Source organism: Lacerta agilis, chromosome 14 (assembly GCF_009819535.1).
Source record: "Lacerta agilis isolate rLacAgi1 chromosome 14, rLacAgi1.pri, whole genome shotgun sequence".
In the NCBI taxonomy this organism is placed as follows: Eukaryota; Metazoa; Chordata; class Lepidosauria; order Squamata; family Lacertidae; genus Lacerta; species Lacerta agilis.
Window position 1 is genome coordinate 30,964,848 of NC_046325.1, and position 15,930 is coordinate 30,980,777.

Here is a 15,930-nt window from a genome sequence, read left to right on the forward strand (position 1 = left end):
TTCGGAGGACCGTTTCTCTGTTTTTAGGGGGGGAACAGCCCTTCTCCCAGATTATTTTTCTCGGTCCCTCCCTCCAAACCAGTGATAAAACTAAAATGGAGACCCATCTATCTTGCAGACTGAGATCTATCTAACGCGTCCCCAACCGCTTAGGCCAAACAATTCCAAATGTCTTATCTCGCTCCACTTCATTGCTTCTGACAGTAGCCAGTTTGAGATTCCAGAAGTGCACTAAAGTGCTACCCCTTTCCCTTGTTTGTCTGTAGCCCTTAAGATGCAGAGGCTGCTCCACATTTCAGAACCACCAGCCTTCACGAACTTTTCAAAGCCACAACCATGTCCGTGGTCTTCACTCTTGCAGCAACAATGAATTCTGAAGGCTTCATAGACCAACTCCACAATTTTAAGGTTTTTTTGTTTTTGTTTTAAAGGTGCATTATCATCGTATCATATAATCCAAGTAGGGTTTGTTTCACACATGGAACTCTCAGTGGTCTCGGGAACGAACCTCAATCTCTCTGCCCCGATAGGGATCTTACTGTTTATATAACGTGAGTTCTGTGACCACACAGTCATAGAAGAGGTCAGCCAGCTCCTGGGGTTTCAGAGTGAAGGAGCCTGCCAGCAGGTTCTTCATGGCTTCCAGTGCTTGCCGCTGAAATTTTCGCATAATCTCTTGGAGTCTCTGGCGCTCATGCTGGGGGGGGGGGGGAGAGAAAGAATGGGGCATTAATTATGGGGACCTTAGCAGGTGGCGCTGTGGGTTAAACCACAGAGCCTAGGGCTTGCCGATCAGAAAGTCAGCAGTTTGAATCCCCGCGACGGGGTGAGCTCCTGTTGCTCGGTCCCTGCTCCTGCCAACCTAGCAGTTCAAAAGCATGTCAAAGTGCAAGTAGATAAATAGGTACCGCTCCGGTGGGAAGGTAAATGGCATTTCCGTGCGCTGCTCTGGTTTGCCAGAAGCGGCATAGTCATGCTGGCCACATGACCCAGAAGCTGTAAGCCGGTTCCCTCGGCCAATAAAGTGAGATGAGCGCCGCAACCCCAGAGTCGTCCGTGACTGGACCTAACGGTCAGGGGTCCCTTTACCTTTACCTAGGGTGTTGCCATAACTTGTCACCCATCCCTGGCATGGCAGATGCCGCCCCTCAATACCCATGGTTGATGTCATCCAGGGGTGGGAGGGCGGACTTGGAAGCCAGTTCGCTCACCCACAAGGTTTCATGAAAAGCTGGGGTAATGCATTGGGGCTACAACTGGTTGGGGCCACATCCTGAGTCAGGGCTGTTTAAACCCTGGCTGGGTGGTAAAGAGGGGAAGACAAAGAGCAACAGAAACGGGGAAAAGCAGGTGGAAAGTGATTAGAGGCGTTCTGTAGAAAGGACTTTATGATCTGAAAACAGAGATGATGTACAGTCGTACCTCGGAAGTCAAAAGGAATCCATTCCAGAAGTCTAAAACATCCAGAATCCAAAACGTGGCTTCCGATTGGCCTGCAGGAAGCTCCTGCAACCAGTCGGAAGCCAGGGAAGCCCCATCAGACATTCAGGTTCCAAAGAACATTTGCAAACCGGAACAGTCACTTCCGGGTTTGTGGCGTTCGGGAGCCAAAATGTCTGAGTACCAAGGCGTTCGGGATCCAAGGTATGACTGTTATGTACTTTTGTAACCCAAAAAACTTTTAATAAAAACGAAAGGAAGTGACTGAAAGGAGGACAGAAAGAGAGAGCTAGAAATAAAGGCAGCCAACGAGCGGAATTCAGAGAACATGGAAAGTAGAACCAAGTCAGTTTGGGAAATATCAGGTGACAAGGAGCTGGGGCTAGAGGAAAGAGTTCAGAATGAGAACATGGGTGAAAGGGCCAGAGATTAGTGGAGTTGTAGTCCAACAGCATCTGGAGTCGGTATAAGTTCTCCAGCCCCGATCTACAGTAACTGCAAGTGGTTCTTCAGGGCTTCACCTCATTGCGGTCCATGGTGTCCAGGACTAACTGGTGTTCCCTGTAGAGATTGTGCCGTCGGTCCACTCGCCTCTGAAACCTGGGCATCTCCCTGACGGGGTCTTTGTCGCCAAAGGTCGGCGATTGCACTTGGTGAAAGAAAGTGACGTTGGGAACGAAGATGAAGGGTTTGAAGATCGACCTGCCGAGCAGGAGAGAAGAGAGGATTTGGACAATGTACCATCCACTCTTAATCAAACAGTTCCTCTAAAACACAGAGGGAAGATATGAACATGACAACATGATTTATATTTTAAAAACAACAACCTAAAAACAATTAAAACAAAAATGCAATGTGCTGCTTTTCTGAAGCTCAAAGTGGTGACCACCAACTTGGACAAATTTTAAAATACGGTTAGACAATGTCATGCAGGATTAGGCTGCCAGTGGCTACTAGCTAGGATGGCTGCATGCAAACCTCCAGGTTTTAGAGGAAGCATGGTTGTTGATTCACAGTTGCTGGGGAGCACCTGATGGAGAGGGTTATTGCACTCATGCCCTGAGAAGAGTCTCCACACATTTACTGCCATTTTACTTAATTTGAAATGTAAAGATTTTTTTAATACAGTCGTACCTCAGACGTTGAACAGAATATGTTCCGGAATTCCGTTCCGAGTTCCGAAACATTCGACTTCCAAAGCGCGGCTTACGATTGGCTGCAGGAAGCTCCTGCAGCCAATCGGAAGCCCCGCTGGATGTTCGGCTTCCGAAAGAATGTCCGAAAACTGGAAAACACTTCTGGTTTTCGATCGTTTGGAAGCTGGAACGTTCAACTCCCAAGGCATTCAGGAGCCGAGGTACAACTGTGCTCCTTTTATCCATCGTTTAATTTCAGTATCACCTAGACTTTTGTTAGGGGGCAAAAAAACAAAAACAAAACAGCATTTCTGAAAAAAAGCATATTTTGGAAAGTCCTGCAGAAAAGGAAACCTATTAAATGAAGCATAAAATACTGACAGGATGAAGTTTCACACAACCATTACCATTATAATTATCTCAAGGTGGAGGCTGGTGGAAGAAAACAAGGTTTTACAAGAAAGGTAATTTCAGATTACTGTATGTCGTACTTATCCCATTCCATAGATTATATATTGGTTGGAGACTGGTCTTCAGTAACTGTAAAAGGCGCAGTTATTTTGTTCACATAAAACGCTTTCCCATTCCCACAAATTATTGGGGAATAAGGAATTCACCTGAAATAACAAATGCACTTCCACAAGCTATTCTGGTTGGCCAGCAGGGCTCTTCTCAACTTGGCATGTGCACTTGCCAATTTTAACGAAGCAAGAGCTTTCGGCTTACCTGGAAGGGTCTGGCGTGGCCGTGAAGAAGTGGATGCAAGGCAGATGGGGATCCTGCGGCAGGACGGACACCATGCTTCCCGTGGTGCAGAAACCTTCCGAATCAACGCAGATCCCGCTGGCCTTGTCACTCAAGATGGTCATAATGGTCTCTGCGGTGATCTGCCCTACACATCGGTAAAGAGGAAGAGGGGAAACTGTACCGATACCAGAAGAGCGGGCAAACCAGTCAAGGTGTCAGAATTCACAAATACCCGACGGAGGCTTTGCTCTACTATGGAGCCCAGGCAAAGGGGCAGATTTGGGGAACCGCCTCAAGAGAGGCAAAGTGGGAGGCAGGCAGACCAACTGGGCACAATCCACCGGGGAAGTCTCCCGCACGAGCCCTGTTGGAAAACGGTCACCCATTTGGACTTTCTGAATCGGGCACCAAAATGTCCTTATTACTTATCCAAGAGTCACTTCCTCTTGACTAATTTCTGCCCCACCCAAACCGACATGCAGAAGGACTAGGTGAGGTTGCCAAGTGGTAAGGGCAAAGGGAACCATTATGCATGTGCTCATAAGCACTTTCTCTGCATCAGCTGATAGGTGGGTCCCCCTACGCCCAAATGCAACGCCTAACCACCGCACCAAACAAAATGGGTAGAAACAAAAGAGCCAGGAGTCTCAAGGTAACCAATCTCGCAATCCGGTGTCAGCATTAGAGAGAGATCTACCCATTACTACCGCATAGATCTTCCGGCCTACATCCAAAACCACATCTTTTAAATAGATCTGTTACATAGCATTTGGTTTGCAGCCCCATAATTTAAAGTTCTCTGGGTCCCCCTTGAGTGATGCTTGCTAGGCAACCAGGAGGATGTTGGCATTTCCAGCTGCCACCCCAGTGGGGTCACGTGACCAGCTGGGCTGCGCTTCTGACTGTCTGAACCAACATTAAGGGGCTCCAAGGGACGCCTTTGCAACTCGCTTCCCTCCACAAAACAAAGCCAATAATAATAAAAGCTTTCTGGGAGATGAGATAAAATGAAATGGAAAAAAAAAATAACCTTTGTTTAGAAACCAGAAGCTTTTCTATTAGGAATTACAGGTACCGACATTCCAAAGGAACTGAAAAGACCTTTCATGTATGGAACAACAGCCGCCCGGATGTTCCTAGCCCAGAAATGGAAAGAAGACAAAGTCCCTACCAGAGAGGAGTGGCAAACCAAGCTGATGGGCTATGCCGAGATGGCAAAGCTGACTGGAAAACTCAGAAACCAAGAGTACAAAAACTTTACAAAAGAACAGGAAAAAAAATAAGTTATTTAGGAGACCACTGTAAGCAGATGGAAACACTAGCAGGATTTCGATTTCACTTGTAGCGTAACAATTACCATGGATAATACGGATTGATATAAAACAGGCACCCCCAACCTTTGGCCCTCCAGATGTTTTGGACTACAATTCCCATCATCCCTGACCACTGGCCCTGTTAGCTAGGGATCATGGGAGTTGTAGGCCAAAACATCTGGAGGGCTGCAGGTTGGGGATGCCCGATATAAAAGTTGGCGTATTGAAGAATATGTAGTATTAAATGTTAAAATGGGACCCCATAGAGGGGATTGGGAGGGGGAGTTCCAAGATTTGGAGGAATCTCTGTATATGGATATATATTTGGATTCTTTTATATAACTTTGCATTTGTAAAATCAAATAAAAGTCTTTTCAAACCAAAACAAAACAAAAAGACAAGCTCCCAAAACCCTACAACACCTCTACGTATTTTGGATACACACCTGAATGTTGCCGCAACAGCTGCTGGCCAGCACAATAGCGAGCTTTGGCCGCCTCCATGCGCACAGGCTGGTGGGTGAGAGAGAACACCTCCAGGAAGCTGAACGCCCCTTGGCCACTCCACCATCCCTGCTCCCGGGCATGTTGCCTGAGGCCCGCATGCTCAGAGGTAATGTCGGTACCAATGCTCAGCTGGTTGGAAATGTTCCGGGCACCTTCTGCAGGGTGGAAGGAGAGACAAAGAGATCCTGCTCAACCAGTGGGAAGTTTGAAAAGGGCTCAGCCAATCTGGAATACAATCCCATAATACATCTCAACAGCCCGAGGTTTTTATTTGTTTATTTATATACCTCCTTTTTCCTCAGAGGAGATCCAATGTCCTAGCTTAACGTTCCCAACAGAATATTAAAAACACGATAAAACATCAAACATTAAAAACTTCCCTAAACAGAGCTGCCTTCAGATGTCTTCTAAAAGTCATGACAGTTTTTTATTTCCTTGACACTGGATGGGAGGGAGTTTCACAGGGCGGGTGCCACTACGGAGAAGGCCCTCTGCCTGGTTCCCTGTAACCTCACTTCTCGCAGTGAGGGAACCGCCAGAAGGCCCTCGGAGCTGGACCTCCATGTCCAGGCTGGACGATGGGGGTGGAGACACCCCTTCTAACCACATGCAGGGTTCAGAACTGAACATTTCTCAGCGCAGAATCTGAACTAGGAATCTCGGCAAAGGAAGCAAACAGAAGCCTGGACCATTCGCTAAAGAGCAACGCCAGATATTTCTGTGTATCCGTTAAGATCTAAGGTGTCCTATCATCTCTTTCTGCAATGCACCCACCTCGAATCCTCTGAGCCGCCCAAAACCGCCCGGCTGTTTCTACGATCCAGGCTTCAGTGCGATCCGCAAGAAGGAAGGTGTTATGGTAAATGAAAGGGGTCGGCTCCTCCTTGCAACTGCCCCCTTGGCCATAACGTTCCAGGAGGGCTGTTATAACCTGGACTGCTTCCTGGGCACTGTTGCTCCGCTCCAAACCGAGCCTGAAATACATTATTTAGTCATTACTACCTCTGCAAATCTGGCTGTGAACTACCTTATTCAGGGATGGATGACCAGTGGCTCTGTAGTCGTCGTTGACTCCACTTCCCATGAGCCCCAGCCAACATAGTCACTGGTCAGGGATGATGGGAGTTGTAGTCCAGCAACAGCTCAAAGCCCTCAGGTTTACCACCTCTGCCCTAATTGATGCACTGAACTTATTACAGTATTCTTTAAAAAGCAATATATTTTCTCAATATAGTTTTTAAAGAGGGTTTTAGGCGAACCAGGGATTTTTAAGTAAGATCATTTGCAAACCGTGACTGATCACTATTAAAAAGTCAGACAGTGTTTGACTCTCTTTTGTTCATCCTGTCGGGAATTTTGAAGTAACTGAACAGGACTAAAAAGGCTTCAGAAATAAACAAGTTTCCAGTATCTGCCAATACTGTGGGAGAACCAGGTTTAAAGGGCACCAATTACAACCGTTTGCTATTGTGATTCTTATATAGTCTGGGGGGAAAGATTAAAGGGGGGGCATATGATAGCCACCTTCAAATATTTGATGGGCTGTCCTATACGGTAGATGATGAAGCAATTTGTTTTCTGCAGTTCCACAAGGCAGAACCTGAACCAATGGCTTAAATTACAAGAAAAAGCTTTCTTATTAAACATTAGGGAGAACTTCCTGATGATTCCAGCTGTTTAATCGTGGAACAGACTGCCTTGGAATGTGGACTCTCCTTCGCTGGAGGTTTTCAAACCTACCAAGGATGCTGTTTTCCTGCATCAACGAAGGGCTGAAGGAGGTGAACCATAGAGTTCCCAAGGCACTATTATGAACAACTATAGTGCTGTAACTCTTCTTAGCTCACTGGTTCTCAGAACAATTGTCGAGAGGGTGTTCACTGTCATTCCCATTATACAGATGCAAGAACTGAGGCCAGACATCTTTGTCCAGAAATATGCACAGTATCTCCGCTTCCATGTGGACCAGCGGCATGGGCGTAGCCAAGGGGGGGCAGCTGTCCCCCTTAATCAATAAAAAGTTCTGACCTCCTAATGAAAGCTTGCCCCACTAATAAAAATCCTGGCTACGCTCATGGCCAGCTGTGCAATTACAGAGGAGCAGATAATACAACTTCGTCACAAGCTGATGGTGATTCACAGCCGCACAACATGTCGCCTCTTACCTGACCAGATCCATGCCCAGCAAGGCTTCCTCCACTGCCACGGGCTCCTTGGTCCACACCCCTTCATTGCCGATGCAGACCCCATGCTCGTTGGCCCCCATCTCAGCTCCCCAGAGCCAGGCTGGTCGGCTGAGGATGACCGCATGGGTCTTCTCAACCTGGTCCACTTCAATATATGTGCACTGGGGGGAAAGGCAGCCTTTGAAACGAATGTCCACACTGGTGCTTTCATTATTTTTGTGGTTTTGCTCACAAGAGTGATACGCTTCCCTGTTCAATGCGTTGCTTCTCAAGCCATTCCTAATTCATCTTTGCATAGGGTGAAGATATCCCCTCTCCATCAGCACCCTACTGAAATGAATCTGACACTAATGAAGCTGTGCTGATGTGAACAGCTATGGGGAAAAGAGCTTTTAAATGAGGGGGTGGGCGGCACAACTTCACTGAGCTCCAAGGTGCTAATGTGAACGTAACTTGCCATCCTCTATACATACAGTACTCCAATTTCCCGACGTATTTCTTAAAATGTAGTACCCAGAATGGAACACAGGACTCCAGAAGGGCAGGGCTGGCAGTGCATTAAGTGGCTCAATTCTCACATAATGCAGAGTGTGCAGGCTACTCGAGGGAAGATCATGGCTGCTTTGCTCCTTCTCTGGTCCAGCTGATTTGCAGAGAGCTAATCCATGGTTTGGCTTAGCATGCTGCCCAAACCTGGGCTCATGGTTTGTCTCCTGCAGGCAGACCATGGGATGCAAACAAGAACAAACCTTGGCTGCAGTTCGTGGTTTGTCTGGAGCAAGACAAACCATGAGCCCAGGTTCAGACGGCATGTTAGGCCAAACCATAGGCACAGCAAAGCAGTAGAAGCAAAGTGACCATGGACTCCATATGTTCCATGCTAAACTGGCAGTTCTAAACAAGTATGGCATGCCACACTGATGTGCCAGGAGATAACGACAAGTGTGGCAGGAAGATTCAAGGACAATCAAACATTTAAACCTTTCAGTGTAGTGTAAAGCAATTATTTTTATTTGCAGAATATGGATATATTTTCAAAATGAGAACAAAAAGCATCAGGTCATACTGATGACAATCCTAGCTGTGATCTTTTTGTTTTCCAATTATCCACAAAATTTTGGTGTGGCATGAGCAAAAATTTTATTCTGAAAGTGTGGCCCAGAGAAAAAAGTTTGAGGACCAGTATGCTAAACCAGTGTTTGATAAACCATTGTTTGGCTTACCACTTACCTGCAAACCTGGTCACTGTTTGGAAAGTACTCTGTTCTTAAGAGACTGTATATGCCAGTAATTGGGGGTTGTTTGTGTGCCCTGATAGACTGCAGCAATAGATATTTTGGAGATCTAACTCCCCACTGCTTTCTAGAACATGGCCCTCTCCCATAAATGCACCTCCATGCTCCTGTACTGCCTGCTCACCTGGACCTTTGACCCCTTGGCATGGCTTCCAGCTGGGAAATAGACTACCTCTTGGACTTCATCCCTCGGCCGGTCAGAATTCTTGCCAAATATGACCTCTCTGGCTGCAGAGGCCGGGGGAAGAGAGACGAAGCAGTCGCAGGAGGAGGGTCCACGGGGACAAGGATCAGCCATTCTATCTACAAACAAGACAACAGCTGAAGATTGTAGTTTCCACTCCTGCCAAGCTTTGGATGAGATTCTCTTCACTTCCACTTTATTTGAAGCTACTGTGCAATGCAGTGCTAAGCATACCTACTCAAAACAACAACAACAAAAAATCCTTCCAGTAGCACCTTAGAGACCAACTAAGTTTGTTCTCGGTATGAGCTTTCGTGTGCATGCACACTTCTCCAGATAACATGCGGCTCAATGTGGTGCCTTCCATAGTTCCAGTTACCTACCTGTACTCAAAACAAAGCCCTGTTGAATTCAGTGCAACCTACTCGCTAGCAAGTGGGGTTAGGATCATAGCCTTATCAGCTAAAGGTATGCAAAGATGGCCCTCACAAACAGGGACAGCAGGCTCCCTGAAATGCTTATATTTTACTCCTACAAACACCTGTATGAAAATAGGTGCTGGAACTCATTATGAATGCCTCCCTCGTTCTCTCTTAATGGCAATGGTGCCCACCTGAGAAGCACCAGAACTCAGTTCCAGTGAGTTCTGGCTGAAAAAAGCCCTGGCCCCCACTGCTTCCTAATGTTCTCCCTCCCCTTTGCAGGGCCCAAACTTTTCACAAGCCTTTTGGGGGGGGCAATATTTAAAGCCCAGCTCCCTCTCCAGTGTGTGCTATGCATGGCAGAGAACCTTGCACCGTGTAACTTTTTCATGTCAAGCACAATATGAGGGCATGTGCCACGGTGCAGTTTTTAATGTTTTATAATGCTTCTGTCTATGTTGGAAGCCTCCCAACATAGGGTGGGGTGCAAATAATAAATTTATTATTATTAATTATTATTATTAATTATTATTATTATTACTACTGTATTATCCACCCCCCGACTCACCCATGTCTATCCTAGCAGGACTTGCGGGGTGGGGTCCCTGCTCAAGGATACTTTACAAAGATCGCCCTACCTAGCCCAATCCCTGCAGCGCCCAGGGCTTGGCGGTGACTATTGCACTTTTCCTTAACTCTCGTAGGCCCTTCGCAATTTATCCCTTTTTGAAACGTCTCGCTCACTCCTCCTCCTGCTGCTGCTGCAATCGAGCCGATTCACCATGCTGGTCCGTTTACTATTTGCTATTACGCTTGCAGCTGTTCCCCCCTTCTGCTTTGCCCAGGGCCTGCTGAGTTATACTATAGCCCTTGATAAAATATCTTTCTTGTGCTTGCACTCCCTCCCACCAGCCCAGCCCCAAATCCCCCACGGCTCTTACGGGCTTCTGATGCAGGAGGCAGGAGCCCCGGTTAACCTTCCCCCCGCCGCGACTTCCGGATCTGTTGCGTTTAGGGAGGAGACGAGTCCGCCGTCTGCACCAAACCGGGGTCAAACTTTGCAAAGCTTAAGACGGCACTGGAGAACCGGCGGCGCTAGGACCGGCTTAAGTTTGGAGCTGCCTGGATGATTTATTAAAGAAAACGTGTGTGGGGCTTGGGGGGGGGGTTGTGTGTGTGTGTGATGCTGTCGTTGCCGCAGAGGGACACGAGAGGGCGCCCTTTGATCACGTACCGAGCCCAATGGAACACGCAGGTTTCTCTTAAGAGTGGACAAAGCGAAGTAAAACACAAAAAAAAAGTTTCCCAAGCGTTCGCAGACGCAAACCTGGCCCGGCTTAAGGTGTTTGGGGCCCCCCGAGGTGGAAATTCCAAATAGCTCCTTCTCACGAGGCAGGAAATTCTCCCAATGAACCCCCATTGTTGTTGTTTTGTTAAATGTGTCTACCACTCTTCATCTGAAGAGCCCATGGCTTTTCACAACAGGAAAATACAGAATGAGAATAAAAAATACATAGTAAAACAAAAACAAACAAACCAATAGCACACACGCCCTCCCACAAACACAGCTTGATTGTAATTTCAAGATCAAATCAATATTATTTTGATCCGTTGTTGCAGGGCCCATAAAAGCCTACTCTGCCTATTTGGTAATCTGGCGCTGAACCCATTGTGGTCTTGTACACTAAAGATGCCCAGCTTCAGGAAGGATATTTATTATTATTATTATTATTATTATTATTATTATTATTATTATTATTATTATTAGGCTCCTGGGCCTTTAATAGGTGTGTACAAGAGGGAGTTTCAGCAGGTGTAGTTTGCCATCCCTGGAGCCAGGCCAGGAAGGGATCTGACAGCTTCTCATGCAAACTACATCTGCTGAAATTCACCTGCTGGGAGGCCCTCTTTTCCACAACTATTAAATACAGTGGTACCTCTGGTTACGTACTTAATTTGTTCCGGAGGTCCATTCTTAACCTGAAACTGTTCTTAACCTGAAGCACTACTTTAGCTAATGGGCCTGGGCAGGCCGGGTCGTCCTCTTATATACCTGCTGGGATTGACAAGTCATCTGACCCACACCCTCACCTGAATCTCATAGCTCGTCCTTTTATATACCTGCTGGGATTGACAAGTCATCTGACCCACACCCTCACCTGAATCTCATAGCTCTCCGGTAGCTGCCTCTGATCAGCTGGGGGAAATAATTAGCATCACACATCATGTGCCTGGAAGTTGCCAAACCAATTAACCAACCAGAAGGATTACTGTTAATAGCACCAGTTTTCCTACAACTTGATATTGCTGGTTTTGATCAACTGCAGAAGCATTTTGAGTTGGCTTTCTGTTGCCACACTGGAATGTTTTTTTATTAGTGCCACTTTGTTTTGTATGGTTCCTTGCAAATGAAGGAAAACAACTTTGAATAAAGTGAATAAAAGGTAACTGGGCTCATTGTCTCAGGGTTTGGGGGGAAGAGGTGACAAAAATGATTTCCAATAAGTGCCCCCCTTTATTTCCACCACAAGTCCTTGAGTCTGAATGACATCAGGGACCTAGAAGGTGTAGGGCTTGTCAGTCCAACCCCTACACAGTCTGATCAGGGCTGACCTTAAGGCAATTGGAGCAAGCAATCTAGATGGATTTTATTTATATCTATAAGATTTTGCAGACTTTGGGTGTGAACTGGGGCCCTACAAAAAAAAAAATCAAGTTGTGCCCCACTGCTTCAAATTGGGCCCCACTGGGTAGCCCTGAGTCTAATAGTTGCTGGGCCTGAGTTGCCCTGCCCTTGCATGAAGTCTTGGGTTTACAATTTTGGGAGAGGGGAGACTGCAGCACTGGAGAGCGGGCAGGCTGGCGAGGCCCCTAGATTTAGAGGCCCTAGGCTTCAGCCTACTTGGCCTATACATAAATCTGGCACTGATTAAATCCCAGCCTGTAGTTTCAAGGAATGGCTGGCAGATGGCAATACAATAAAAAGGAAAGCAAATATTTATTCTTGATCTGCTATTTTTTGACAAATGGATGGATGGATTTCGCTCCTCTCTCTCTGCATGTGCCATTCCCAAAAGATTCTTTCTTATGGGATAAGTGACCTCTACACTATAAAGCAGGATGGGGATGGACGGACCATAATTTGCAACCGGCTTCTCACCTCTCTCCTCTTGTTAGAACCATCCCAATCCCTTCGGCCCTGACTGGTTTGGCAACACACACACTGTTCCCCCTTTTAGGTTTATTCTCAGATTGGGAAAACCCGATTTACAAGTGAGAATGTGTGAGATAGGGGCTGAGTAGGGAAGGGCATCCTGAGGGCATTGCTAAATAAACAGAGACATAAGCAACCTTAAATTCCCATTAAACTCCAGTGTGGACAACCCCTCAGGGAAGAACATTGAGTTGCAACCACTCTGGGACAACAAAGTCCCTCACCACTACTTTTAAGACAGGCCTCTGGTCTTCTGCCTACTACGTAGACCAAACAATATGATGCTTAATGTCCTCCCAGTGCTATTTTTCTAGAGAAAGAGGTGCTGGGGGGGGGGGGGTTAGAGATCCACCGGAGGAAGGAGAAAAAGCTCTCTACATCACTCCCATAAAAAAGCCTCCCTCGCCGTCTCCTCCTGTCCCTGCCTGCTTTGCCCCCCCTCTCCTTCCCCAGACGAGCCACGCAGCTCTTGCTGTCCCTGCCCTGCGAAGATGATGGGGGGCGATGGAGCGAGAAAGAGGTGCGTGCAGGTGGGGTGGGAGTTAAAGTTCCAGGCGGCTTCACAGGCAACCCACGGAGCCCACCTCTCGGTGTTTTTCTCCTGCGCTGCACGATAGCTCGCTTTCAGATCCAGGAGAACTTTTAAGGGTCTCTGACCCGGCTCTCTCCTTGCTCCTCACACTTGGCGCACGCTCAGCAGCCAGATGTTGAGGAACGTGGGGCAGGAAGTTTGGGAAGCGTGGCCTCTTTCCCTAGCATGGTCCTCCAGCTGCGCGGGCAGGGAGGTGGGTGGGTGGTGGACTCTCCTCCTCCTCCTCCGGCTCCTCCTCCTCCCTCGGTGGCACTCTAGGATTGCAGAGGAGGAGAAGCTCTGCTCACCCCAGACTCCAACTCTCCTTCCCAGACACTCAGCTTGCCGCCCGGTCCTGGTTCCCTGTGCCACTGACACCACAGGGTACAGACGTGCCTGGGGAGAGGAATATTCCCTTTGAAATAAGGGAAATTTAAGGGATATAAAAAATCAGGGATAGCAGTGGGAAAAGGCTTGGAATAAGGGAGTTTCACGAAAAAAAAGGGAGACTTGACAGCTATGATCCTGAAGCAAAGTTCTTAACCTGAAGCATTCTTTCTGGGTTAGCAGAGTATGTAACCTGAAGCATCTGTAACCTGAAGCATATGTAACCTGAGGTACCACTGTATACAGGAGGCTTTACTATCATTTTTATTTTTATTAAATATTCCACACACACACCAATTCTTCGCTTGCAGAAATAAATAAAAACAACACCATCTCTTCCCTCAGGCTTACAGTCTAAAAGGTTAGGGCACAAAAGAAAAAAGGGATGGGGAGGGGAGAGGAAAACAAGCAAACAGGAACCACATCCTTAATGTTACAAGGTACATAATATGACCAGCTTGGATGAAAACAGGCTGCTCACAGTTGAGAAACAGGCCTTGGCGAGCCCCCGAGAAATTGCCTGGTGTCAGGAAACCCCCCTCCCCGCGGCTGGTAGGGTCGTGGGAGCGTTTAAAGTATAGAGAACCTCCTAAGCTGATCACCAGTTCGTCCTCCCCCCCCCCCCCGACAGCACCGGAAGCGACCATTCCTCCAGCGGGGAGGGGGAGTTAGAGGCAGGAAGGCGGTGCGGGGGCTCTGAGAGGATTGCAGAGCCTCAGCACTGTGGGAATAGCAGGGAACGAGGTCAGGTTCCCATGCTCCGAGGGAGCAGACAGGAAGGACGTAGAGGGGGAAGGCGGGGGTTGAGAATCCCGCGCCTCTTTTGCTGGACAAAGAACAGGAAGAGCTCATTCCTGGACACTGCAGAGTGAGGAGATGGACGTTGAATCTTTTGCTCCACTGTAAATAAGGTGCACAATAAAGAACTTAGTTTAGAAGTTCTGCGTTTGGCTGATTCTTCATGAACAACCACTGAACGTCCTTACACCTGGCAATCCAGCTTTCTTAGCTCTGACTATAATGCAGCCAGAAGTTGTTGACCTTGGAGGTCGGGGGCCTCAACCTTCTGGAAACAGGAGTCTGCCAGCTTCAGATAAAATCAAGGCCACATAAGATGGTATTTGATGGCTCTTCATCTCCATGCTGTTTCAAATTGGCACCCTTGGGAAGGGCAAAATTTGGCTCTCCCAGCTTCTCACCTAATGTTCTGTGCAATGCCCTGCTGTGCCCCCGACTCGGCACAGCGCCCAGTGTAGGGGAACCAGTTGCGCTGCCCTAAATCTGTTATCTGCTTGAGTTGGAAGAAGGGACTCAGCCCAGCTGGTCAAACGTTTACAGTTCCTTCTTGTCTGCTACTGCTTTCCTGTCTTTAGCCTCTGTCTGCCCTCATGTGCTTTCCCATTCATTTCAATGGGGCATAATTTCCCAGCAGATTGTGCTCCATGTCTGGCAAGCCCACACGCTTCATGGAGGGTTGGCACTACCATTAGGCAGAGGGAGGTGGCTGCCTCAGGCAGCAGAAGATGGGGTACGGTGGCATGAGTTTTTGTGTTTGCCACATGACCTACCTGTCTGCCGTGAGGTGTGCTATCCTATCCCATCACCAGTGTTGGAATTTGGTCAGCTTCCGGAATGGAAGGGGGATGCCATCTTGTTATCTGCATCAGACAGGAAAACGTCTCAGTCCAAGCTCTGCCTTAGGCCCCTTCCAGTTTCTTGCTGTTTTTGGGTGGGATTCAATCACATACCAACACATTTCGACCGCAGAATTAAAGTTGCTGGCTTTTTGTGATAAGGAGAGTGATGAACTGGAAAGCGTGTGGGATCACAATTGCTTGACACCGTATACACAACACAAACAAATAAGACTGGACACTCAGTTAATAGTCAGCACCATCTAATCTCCCCACAAACTTTGTGCAAAAAATCAGGATGAATGCTGAATAAACAGGTCATTTTAGTTCATGACATGCTTCTCTAAACTCTCCCTTGAGGCTTGCTTCTCCTTTTTAATCTGTCCTTGACCCTCCCAAATCTCCTCTGCTCCATCCCTAGGACTCTTTGACAGGGCAGCAGCAAGACCTTTTGATGCTCAAGGTGCAAAATCCAAGGGTGCCTGCAGATGACCTGTTTATTCCATGTTTATCCTGATTTGCTTGCACAGAGCTTATGCAGTGGTTAGACTAGGTCCAGTCCTTATTCAGCATTTGTTCTGGTTTGTTTACAGGGCAGTTCTACAACAAAGTGCATTCATCCTGATTTGCCTGTGTGGTGTTTATGCATTTTCCCATTCACCTTTAATTCATCCCAAAATATTCAGTGGATTTCCTTGTGACTTTTCTAACACTCCCCCCCCACACACACACAAGTCTGTGGCTGTTATTTAATGTTTTGTTATGTTTTTTCAAAACATTACAAAGAACAACAGAAACATGCCGTCAGTAACAGCAACTCACAGATTATGCAATCTTATCAAGCAGCCTTGCCAGCTTTCACACAAATGGGGGGTACTCAGTACACATAGAATCA

The 15,930-nt window shown here is 47.3% G+C and overlaps 1 protein-coding gene across 1 annotated transcript; it reads right to left on the reverse strand.

Annotated features, from left to right (window-relative positions):
* Positions 1-74: 74 nt before the first annotated feature.
* On the reverse strand, positions 75-10,292 carry SCRN2 (secernin 2). Its single transcript, XM_033169605.1, has 8 exons — positions 10,171-10,292; positions 8,748-8,926; positions 7,308-7,489; positions 5,917-6,116; positions 5,082-5,297; positions 3,303-3,468; positions 1,962-2,142; positions 75-697 (listed from the first exon to the last, which is right to left on the reverse strand). Exons 2-8 carry the CDS (start codon positions 8,919-8,921, stop codon positions 536-538), a joined length of 1,281 nt encoding a protein of 426 aa, XP_033025496.1. The 5' UTR covers positions 8,922-8,926; positions 10,171-10,292; the 3' UTR covers positions 75-535.
* Positions 10,293-15,930: the final 5,638 nt, after the last annotated feature.